The sequence below is a fragment of the Spodoptera frugiperda genome, chromosome 13 (assembly GCF_023101765.2).
Source record: "Spodoptera frugiperda isolate SF20-4 chromosome 13, AGI-APGP_CSIRO_Sfru_2.0, whole genome shotgun sequence".
Taxonomy (NCBI): domain Eukaryota; kingdom Metazoa; phylum Arthropoda; class Insecta; order Lepidoptera; family Noctuidae; genus Spodoptera; species Spodoptera frugiperda.
In genome coordinates this window covers 9,669,399-9,681,065 of record NC_064224.1, presented here as the reverse complement: position 1 = coordinate 9,681,065, position 11,667 = coordinate 9,669,399, and the positions used below count along the sequence as shown (strand labels likewise).

The 11,667-nt window shown below is 39.5% G+C and overlaps 1 protein-coding gene across 1 annotated transcript; it reads left to right on the top strand.

The window, feature by feature from the left end:
* Nucleotides 1-1,309: 1,309 nt before the first annotated feature.
* LOC118270486 (uncharacterized) lies at nt 1,310-4,804 on the top strand. Its single transcript, XM_050697980.1, has 5 exons — nt 1,310-1,634; nt 1,722-1,918; nt 2,522-2,797; nt 3,369-3,435; nt 4,129-4,804. Coding segments are annotated over exons 1-5 (939 nt in total). The 5' UTR covers nt 1,310-1,633; the 3' UTR covers nt 4,527-4,804.
* Nucleotides 4,805-11,667: the final 6,863 nt, after the last annotated feature.

Here is an 11,667-nt window from a genome sequence, read left to right as displayed (position 1 = left end):
TCCACCGAAAATGAACAAAGAGTGGGTACTTCTAAAAAGTCTATGTCGAGCGCATGCGCACCACCCTACAAGCTCATCCCTTTGCGAGACATCGCCCGCCTGCCAATGTGTGCGTAAGAGTTAATTATTTCATGTATGTCTAAAAATGTTTCGATATAGGTACCAACGAAGAGCATTTGGTTATGGCCCGTGCTGATCATAGGGTGCGTGAAGTTATGGCCATAACCACTTTATTGTCAAGAGACATTTCCCAATTGGTAAATACGTAGATATGTATTATTGGGTAAAGTTAGCCTTATCCGGAGAACAGATTTCCGAAGCTCCGGCTCAAAGCAGGAGTAGGAACAGGGTGGTTAGTAAGAGTCTGCCACTCCCTCTCGCCTCACTTAAGGCGGTAGAAGCTGTGGTAAAAGTCATTGGATGATTTTCTGCCCTCAAAACAAAAGTAAAGTAAATTTAGGCTTCTTGCAGAAGCGGGTGCCCAACCTTTTCCAAAGACCTTGTCCAATTTTTATACCACCTCTACCACTATATAGTAATTGGTCTTTCATCAAGATTTTCCACAGAGTCATGAGGTTAGTTCTCATAAAAATAGTGACGTTTTGATTTATTAAGACCACTTAATCCACTTGATTCTGTGGACCATTAGGTGGATAGACTAAACAGTATACCTTTAGACTACACACCGACAAATATTTTGAATGCAGTGGTGAACATGTCGAGTAATGTCTGTAATGTAACCCTCCATGCAGCTAGATGGATCCGATAGATCGCGGATGGCTAATGCATTATGGCCTCATCTCGTCATCAGGCCTTACTCTAACTTAAAAAAAAATACTCCGCTTAATTGCTTTCTTTGTATCAGTAGGGTGAGTCTCCAGCTATGTTGGCCATGCTATTCTCTAACAAATGCATCACAGATGTTAACAACGATGATGTTTCATAAAAAAAACGTTGCAAAAAACGGTATTCGCTAAGCTAGGTAGGTACATAATATATTTATGTTCGTCGACGATCTGCCGAACGAAAGGCGACGATGCGTACGATGTTAACAGTGTTGCTATGATTTATCTTTTTTTTTTTTTTTTTTTGATGGGGGAAAATCATCCAATGACTTTTCTCGCCTTGGGCGAGGCGAGAGGGAGTGTCAGACTCTTACGACTAAAAACCACCCCGTTCCTTCTCCTGCTTTTCGAGCCGGAGCCCCGGTAAACCCGCTAGGTAGTCCGCAGCTCCGGAGCTATGATTTATCTACAGTATAAATCTAGAACATCTCGACTAACTTATATTTACGTCATTCCATCGCTTTAAGTTGATACAAATGTCGAATGCGTATGTATAAAACACATTTAATTCATTATGTAACAGAAATTCAGTTCTTTGTATCATTTATGATTAAATATTCAAATGTTTGCCTTTTTTTTAACGGCAACATCCTGGGTTATGAGCATTTCAAATTTCAAAACAAACTTGGTTGACATGAGTTTTTTTTGGTCAAAATTCGAAATTTCTATGTTTCAAGTGGTTTTAAGTGTGGCTAAGTGGGTGGACTTTAACATTCTACACCCTTACCAAGAGCGTTCTACTCTTCGTTTCGCGTTCTCTGTTTTAGTTTGGTTCAAAACCTTTTAAGAGTAAGTAAACATTAACCTTTATATTTATAAAAATACAAGTTTTTAGTTTAAACTACTATCTATGTAACAAAAATATTTATCTTCTAGTGTCTCGCAACGCAGCGCCTTCCTTAAATCAGGTAGAAAAACTAGTATACTATATGGAATGCAATCCATGGTTGGCAATGGGTCATGCTCGTACTTCGAACGCGAGAAATCGCAGTCGTCAGGCATGGACTAAAATAACAACAGTTTTAAATAGTGAAGGTGATGGGTGTACGAAAACATGGCAACAGTGGTGTAAGGTTGGTACCCAATTATAGTAATATTATTATGTATTGTGTATGTATATTATTGCAATAAGTTAGTTCTGTAGAAGACTATACTACGTTAAAGTATCCTTTTGTATTGAAAAACCCCTGCACGTATTTTATTCCTAAATTAGTAATAATTACAGACATGTACTGTAACTTTGTGTTAGGTTCGAAATTGGCAAATATTATGGCAGCGTTTCCCAGCCTTTTTCAATCTACGGACCCTTAGGAAATCAAGCAATCACAGGTTCACGGACGGATTTAATGATTGATTAATGTATGATCCAGAGGTGACACAGCAGACCCTGATGTATATACTCAGGTCCGCAGACCACAGGTTGGGAAATTCTGTATTATGGCATTTAAAATTGCAATTGAAAGTTAAACCAAACTGAGAAAACAAATTGTTCTATTTAAAAGATATCAATATTCTTAAAACTGACATGGTCACTAACATCATTAGAACTTGAGACGGGATATTCACCATGTTTATTCATGTCTATGAGTTTCCGATATTTCGGCACTGTTGCAAGCGCCATGATCTCGGATCACAGTTCATCTGTTCTAATGTTAATAATCTTACTTGTGTTGCAGTACTGGAAGGACAAAAAAGGTGCTGTGAAGAGGAAGGCCAGCTTAATTGCAGCAGGGACACAGCGTCCTGGTAGTAGTATAGAGGATTTGCCAGAACTCAGTGAAGTTGAGTTAAAAATCCAAACAATTATGGGAGAAGGTAGTGTTGGTCGTCAGAGAAAGACTACCAATGGTCAAAGAGAGACTACCGATAGTCAAAGAGAGACTACCGATAGTCAAAGAGAGACTACAGAAACTTTCATGGGAGATAGAAGTTTAGCAATAGATCCCTTTCCGGTTGGTAATTTTCAAGGCTATATATTTATTGATTTCATTGAAATTATAGGTAGATACATAATATCATCATCATCATCATACAAATCATCTCTGGAGGAGGCCTTTACCTTCCATTGAGAGGGGTTCTCGCACCCATACTCATTAAAACACCGAAAGAGAAAAAGTGCCTGTGTAATTAATGCATTTATACTGTTTATTTTTCTCTTTTTTAATTGTAAATTTTAAACAAGAAATAATAGGCTTTTTTTTCTTTTACATATGGTAAAATGGGGTGAAAAGAAACTCAGGGGGAGAATAGAAACAATTTTTTTATTAGGATTATTAGTTTGTTTTCATATTTTTGGTTTTATTAGAGCATTTTTGGTTTTAATAATGAATTAATAAAAAATATTTAAATGGTGTAATCAGTTCTAAATTACGTGAAAAGACAACAGAATGTTGTTCCTATTCACCCCGTTTTACGGTACTACATAGACTAGAAGCTGAAGCAAACAGGGTATAGTTTTGGAAAATTATGATTTGAACTGTTTTACATAGAAACAAATCAATAACTTTCATATTATATTTTCAGGATCGGCTACCTGAGCCAACAAAACCTGTGGTACAGCAGGATGATGTTTCGGAAAGGGGCAGTCAAAGTAAGTTGCATTCTCTAACCAAACATTATTATAAAGCATACAGTATGGAGATCATATGTTTTAAATGTAACTACAAGTATTACTCGTCTACAAAAGCATATGTATTATGCTAAATATTTCTACAAAAACAAAATAAATAATGAAATTTAATCAAGTATTAAATTCTGTATGTTCATCTTCATGTTTTTTGACCACAGTAGAGCTGTAATGTTGTAGGTTGTCTAGGAATGTTACGGACATGTGGCGTGGCTGCCTTTTTGGCTTACCTACTGTGCTTATTATGATCATTTTTCGTATATCTTCAGCCAAGATGATAACAAATATATGGTTTTAATTAACTCATAAGAGGTCTCTCCATATGGTATATAATATTAACTACATACATAACCTCACGCCTGTCTCCCATGGGGGTAGGCAGAGACAATGGAACGCCAATTGCCACGGTTCTTACACACTTCTTTCGCTTCATCAACAGTCATCAGTCTTTTCGTGCATGCTCGTCGGTTAAAGGTATGTACTTTTAATTTGGCCCTTCTTTAATATATCGCCATCTGATCGCTTTAAGTCCGTCTGGGGCGCTCTCTACCGACGGTCCCACTCATATTAATTAATATTAACTTGTTTTTATAATATAGAATAGAGATAATATAGGTTAATAAGATGACTATAATAAGTACAATATTTAAATTGCAGCTCCCACTCCTCGTGTGTCTAGAGAGACATTACGTGATCGCAGACGGACGATCCAACTGCCTCCGCGTCTATCTGGTACGCGCCGGCGCCTATTGAGAAGATCACCTCCAGTGCAACGCCGCTCTGAAATGGCCAGCATCACAGAGCGGTTCATTGCAATAGAAGAACGAAGAGTAGACGCTGAACTCCTGATTGCTCAAGCAATAAGACAGCAAGCACAAAGCAGCCAAGCTACTGCTCAAGCTATTGGTCAAATCGGTCAAGCTATTGCTCAGGCAATTAATCAACAAATGCTGAACGGCCAAGCTACTGCCCAAGCTATGGTACAAGCTGGTCAAGCTATGGCTCAGGCTCTAGATAGGATGAGTAGTTCTATTAGAGATTTAGCTAATAAATAAATAAATATATAAAGAAAAATGTGTGTTAAAAGACTGATTTGTTAATTAATTAGGTAGTTATGATAAAATTAGTTACACTATATTAAGATTATTTTTTTAAAAAGTTATAACATACATTTTGTTTCGTACATATTACTATGTTGTTAGTCTATATTAAGATTGTTTTATTAATTAATTAATTGTAATAAAGTTACCTTACCTTCATATTCCTATTTTATTAGGCTACTTATATTAATTTTAAGTAAAACATTATAAATAAATAAAAACAATTAAAAATATTTACTTGCTGTATTTTTTTTTATCGAGTCATTTACTATTAAAATCGAAGGCGAGGATGTTTTGAATTGCTGAATACAGTTTTTCATACATGTGGGACCATATTTTAGTTCTAGTCGCGCCGTCAATATCTGTAAACCGCTGTAATCGGGTAGTTTTATATCGCATGTTCCAACGATGATTTCTTCGTTGTAAAGCTGTTTAGCCTTAGAAAATCGCACTCCAGATTTAATGTAGGTCGGAGCTGCGGACTACCTAGCGGGTTTACCGGGGCTCCGGCTAACTAAAGAATATAGTTTTTAGTCAGTAAGAGTCTGACACTCACTCTCGCCTCGCCCAAGGCGGGAGAAGTCATTGGATGATTTTCCAACCCCAATAAAAAAAAAAGATCTAGTGTAGGTACCTAGTTACCTGTTACAAAGTTCACGCTAGTCGTGAAGGACATTGTGGGTATGTAGAGTGAGAGACTGCTGTCGTGTAAAAACGTATGCGTGAACGTGAGGTACGGTGTGGTACGGTGCGAGTGCGAGGTACACATTTTCAACAATTTCTATGGTTCCTAGTGTATTTTTTTAAATGTAGATTTAGATTTGTAGGATTTATTTTTCAGTACTTACTACCAGGTAACCTAATCTTGTCGAAGTAGGTATCTACCTAATTTTGTAATCTGTAATTATAAAGTGGGCAATTGAAACTACATAGTTATACGACCTACCGTATTTTAACAGTAAGTAACTGACGACTTAAAAAAGGTTTTCGCACAAGCATTTAGATTTTTGAAAACAAACGGCCTAACCGTGTGGGAGAGCCATGCTTCGGCACGAATGGGCCGGCTCGACCGGAGTGATACCACGGCCTCACAGAAAACAGACGTGAAACAACGCTTTTGTTGTGTTTCGTTGTGTGAGTGAGGTTACCGGAGGCCCAATTGCCCCCTTCCCAATCTTTCCCAGCCCCATTCCCCAACAACCCTTAAATTCCTAACCCACAAAACGCCGGCAACGTACTTGGTTACAAGTACATTTCATCCACTGGTGTTTCAAGTGTCCATGGGCAGCGGCGATTGCTTACCATCAGTTAATACGTCTGCTCGATTACCGGCGTGTCCCATAAAAAAAGCAAAGAAGGTTCTATTAAAAATAGTGCGTACAGGTAGGTAGGTAGGTAGGTCTACCAATACCTACCTAATAGAAAATCAGATTCTCCGAACCAATCACACTTCACATAGGTAATCCGCATTTATCGCCTTACGACAGTTTTAAGAAGGCACGCATTATCGCCTTATCCTTTTTACCGTTCGTTTTTCATGCAAAAACATATCCTTTAAAGCCCTTGAAACTATTATCGGACAGTTAAACTAATGGCACTATAAATACGACGTTATCTACGCGATTTGTAACTCAGTGGCTTTGAGATAGAGCCGGTTTTTGCTCGGATCCTCTCACGAAGGATTAGCTGGTTAGATCTGATGCCGGAGGACGGTAGATTCGGAACTTTGATTTATCTGTGCTGCCTTACTATTGGCAGTTTAATCGTAAATGAAAATGTTGGTTTGTTTGGTCATGTGATGAGTATGGACGAAATGTGATCAAGTGATTGATGAAATATAGGGGAAGTCAGCTCAAAGCGGCCACCTTAACTTTGAGCTAAAAAAAAGCCATTGAACGAAAGATTTTTAAAGAGAATTTTATACTAGCTAGTCGAGAATTTATCGAATTTTTGGAATGGCCAATTGAAATTTGCGTAAGTTGAATAATAATCATATGATTTGCAGATTACGAAAACTTGTCAAAAAACCGCTTTGCCCGAGTGGTCGCCCAAAGCGGCCACGGGGGTAAGGGCAACATGGCCACCCCAAAAGTTTTCAAGCAATGAATTGTTTTTTGTTGGAAAATACCGTGATTGACAAAATAAAAATGCAAAATCAAAAATCAACACATATAATTCACATAAAAAAAAATCAACAACATTTTACCTATTTTAATCACAGTCAGTCATAATTTTATTTATCAATCTCAATCAATAATAATGTAAGTTCTACTTACTTCTATTATTTTAAGTCTTAATATCTTCTATGCATAATCTACGAGTTTTTACCTATACCTAGCTTCGTCCCAAGAAGCCTTTTTTTTTGAGGGGGAAAAATCATCCAATGACTTTTCCCGCCTTGCGCGAGGCGAGAGGGAGTGTCAGACTCTTACTGACTAAAAACCACCCCGTTCCTTCTCCTGCTTTTCGAGCCGGAGCCCCGGTAAACCCGCTAGGTAGTCCGCAGCTCCGGATCAGACATCAGCCCTGCTGGGCCCCATCTGTGGTGGTCTGATGGCTCTTTGATCGTCAAATCAAATCAAATCAAATCACTTTAATGCATCCATAGTGTACAATTTGGTCGACAGTTTTATAGTAATATATTCGTCTCGCGATCCCCGACGCCCGGAGTGTCTCTCGCGACGGCTGGGGCGTGAGGAGGTTTGTTCTCTCACGCGCCCGCCTCCTCCTTAGCTAGCATGACTGCTTCGCAGAAGGAGGAGACGGCATCCCAGTCCCTCTCGCTCCGCACCATGGCCTGAACCAGTGCTGGGCGCGAGAGGTCCCTGAGGACTTGGCGGTGCTCAGCCCACCCAGGGCACACCGCCACCGTATGTTCTACCGTGTCCTCCGGGCGGTCCTCACAGTGATGACACCCGGGCGTTTCCTCCGTCCCAAGAAGCCTGCGTTGTTTTTCTCTTGTAGTTATTGACCATCTAAACAAAATAAATAAGAATTATATCTATGCAGCGATAATATGAAAGTAAGGGCAAAGCGGTCAGTTGGCCGCTTTGCCCGAGCCGCTTTGCCTTTTTCAACCATTTTATTTAAAAAAATATTTTCACTCACATTATTTACTATATTTCGAAGCAAATACCACACAAAAAAGGCAAAATAGATAAGTAACGTTAAACGTGCAATAAAAGCATTTTAATATAAATAGTTTTGACCAAAACAGGTTGAACTTACCTCGTATTATTTTAACAAAACGCACAAAAAAATATTTATCGTTACTAGTACCACGGGTTCATTCTCACCGCTTGAAAATGAGTGACTGGCGCGGGGCGGGAGGTTTGGTTATACGTACAGAAAGGAAACGTTGCGCTATCATTTCAAATAACTGAAAAATTAAGAGTGGCCGCTTTGCCTCCTATGGCCGCTTTGAGCTGACTTCCCTACTTAGATAAGTACCAGAATTAAGTGATTTGTAGGAAAGTCGAAATAATTTTAGGTATTACAAGATCAGTTTTCATTCGAAAGATCGAATAAAAAAAATCATGTCATGAACAGCACCCACTAACTTAGATTTTTGCTCTACGAATTCATTAATAAAATTTCTCCTGTACTGTGGAAATCTTATTGGTTTACCGCAGCTCCTGCTCGAAAAGCAGGAGTCGGAATGGGGTGGTTTTTACACACACACACACTCTCTCGCCTCTTTCAAGGTGGGAGAAGTAATTTGATGACTTTGTTCAATAAAAATAATATCTAGTAACTTTCACCTTATATTTTATTAGTCTGACATTTTACTATCTTTAGACAATGCGGTGCCTCTGTCTACGTTCTAGAGATCAAAATAACGTTATGTTTGTGAGAAAGGTTAGTATGAAAAAGGCGTCTTGAGATTTCCGTCGTCGATAGTGTCACCGACCTTCAATAGTTGTGGCCAAGAGGAATGATCTGTTGAGGGCAGGATTACAGCCATTACTCCAAGTGACAGGGGGCGCGTTTTTAGCGCCCTCTGTCGCCATTAGTATTCAGACTTTACTTAGCTTTAGATATCATGTTTTAGATAAAGAGCAAAGGTGGGATATATCGAATAAAATTTTGTAAATAATTCAAAGGTTTTTTTGGATTTTTTATTCTGTTTCAACAGTTTTGACACTTACCTCAAGTAGCTTCAAACGTTCTTGACACTTGTGATTGCTTCGTTGGCCGAGTGGTCACAAGTGCGACTGCCGGGCAAGAGGTCACGGGTTCGATTCCCGGGTCGGGCAAAGTATTACTAAGCTTTTTTCGGTATTTCGAAAATTTCTCAGTAGTAGCACGGAGTCTGGAATTGTGTCCAGTATAATGGCAATAGGCTCACCCCCTATTACATGGGACTTATAACACAAATGGTAATAAGTAGGTGTACATTGTACAGTAGCATTACGTAATATGCACCTCTGCCTACCCCTTAAGGGATAAAAGGCGTGACGATACGACGATGGTTTACCCTTGTGGCACAGTCTTGACATTTGTGACACTAGTCTTGATCTTAGTGACACTAAAGTTTCACAATCGTGACTACTGTAATAGGGGCATAAAAATGGCGCATTCATCTTTGTCTCTCATGACACCGGCCTCGACACTTTGTCGCCCTAATCTGGACATTTACATAATCGGCCTTGACACTTGTGACATCACTTATGACATTTGTGACACCAATTACCTACACTTTTGACATTAGCCGTATTATGTATGCCAATTTTTAAACACCCAGATGAACTAAAAATCACGGTTCACTCACGTAAATTAATGGAGAAAAGCTCTACTTGTTTCGAGTCTACCACGGCCTCACAGAAAACCGACGTGTGCAAATGTGGTTACCGGAGGCCCAATTCCCCCCTTCCCAACCCCCGATTCCCCAACAACCCTTCAATTCCTAACCCACAAAAGGCCGGCAACGCACTTTTAACGCCTCTGGTGTTTCAAGTGTCCATGGGCGACGGCGATTGCTTACCACCTGGTGATCCGTCTGCTCGTTTACCGGCTTATTCCATAAAAAAGACTCCGAAATACCTAATAGTACTTTGCCCACCTTCTGCAAGCATATTTCATAGTTCTGAAGACAAGAAGACATGTCGACAATGTAAGGTGTAACTAGGATAGGAGCAGTGCATAGTTGGGCCTACGTACTGCACATAGTTTGGTACACGCCCGCTCTACACTGTGAGATGTGCGAATAATATAATTATTTTAGACGGAGGAAGGGGGAGGCCTTTGTTCAGCAGTGGACGCCTCTCGGCTGATGATGATGATGACACAGAGGCAGTTTTGACTGGTTGGAGAGATGAAAGATATCAGGTTATGAGGTTTTCAGTCTTGTTCTACATGCTAAGTGTGGGAGAGCCATGCTTTGGCACGAATGGGCCGGCTCGACCGGAGTGATACCACGGCTTTACAGAAAGCCGACGTGAAACAACGCTTGTGTTGTTTCGTTGTGTAAGCGAGGTTACCGGAGGCCCAATTACTCCCCTTCCCGATCTTCCTAATCCCTGATACCCCAACAATCCTTAAATTCCCAACCCTCAAAAGTCCAGCAACGCACTGGTAACGCCGTCTAGTGTTTCAGGTGTCCATGAGCAGTGGCGATTGTAAACATCAGTTGATCCGTTTGTTCGTTTACTGGCTTATACCATAAAAAAATCTCCATACGTTGTCACCCCCATTAGATACTGAGGTACGAGAGTTCGGAATAATCCTTAGTGGCTACAGTTAAAGAATATGACTGGTACTCGGTGTAAAAATGTCTTTAGTTTTGAATCATATGACATGGAACATGGCACTCCTTACATTCCAAACTAGTGAAAATTCCTCTTGCTTGGCCGCTTTTTTCTTCGGAGATCATTTCTACTGTTAAATTATTAATCTGGACTCGTGATTATAACGTATTCGACTAAGTTAGGTACTAAAAAGGGCACCAGAGAGACGAAGCTAGCAAATGATCTCTCTCTATCTTTGTGTGTACAAAAGCCTTAATCAATCAAGTTATTTGACTGTCGTATGTTTTGGCATGCAGCGTCAACATGCGAGCTTCGATTGGCTCCAGAGTGTTCACATCGCTTAGAGCACATCACATACTTCTCAAGCTTAAGATGATACCCGTTTATGTAGCTATTTGGCAGGAAGATTTAACACGTGTTTACACAATGTCCTTTTTATCTCCGAAGGGGTAGACAGAGGTGCACATTACGGCACGTAATGCCGCTATACAATGTACATCCACATTTCACTATTTGTTTTATAAGTCCCATGTAATAGAGGGGCGCCTATTGCCTTATACTGGACACGATTCCAGAGTCACTGCTACTACTAAGAAATTTCCGAAAATCCGAAAAAAGGTTTGCCCGACCCGGGAATCGAACCCGAGACCACCCGACCAACGAGACAGTTAAGGCAGGTTCCAATACTAATAAACACACTTTAGTAGTGATACCTACATGACATGTAGTTATCCTACTGGTAACTTATTTTAGTAATATTATTTATTGTTAATGATAATTTAAAATTTATTTTGTGCTTGCAAACCTAAATTAAGTACCATAACGTTGTTTAAAACCAAATTACATTAAGTGCATAATAATTATGCTCCTATTTACACCTACATCTAAAATAACAAAGGTTCTCCTGTGAATAGAAGCCATTTTACAGCATCCAGCTACACCGTGTGTACCTTTGGGAGCATTTAGTACTGGAACAATACACGAAACGCAAGCTATTTTGTGCATTTTGGCAATTATGTGCACATTTATGATCGGTTTGTTTAGAGCAGATTACAGTTAGGTGTGGCTAATTAGCTAACTTATTTGCTAAACTGTTCAATATCTTTCATAAACATTTGCGTAATAAGCTGGGTTAATCCCATATTTTATTTATATGTATATGGGATCTATAGAGAACATAGGGTAAAGTTCCCTAAGATCGAAAAAGGAGGATCCTTTGAAATGGCGAGGTGATCATGCCTGGCAAGCTTTCTGTCAAACAGTTGTTCGTTGGGATTTTCTATCCATGTTTATTCGCATGTAAACTTCACATGTGCGATACAGGATATTTATGACGTCATCCGTTGATT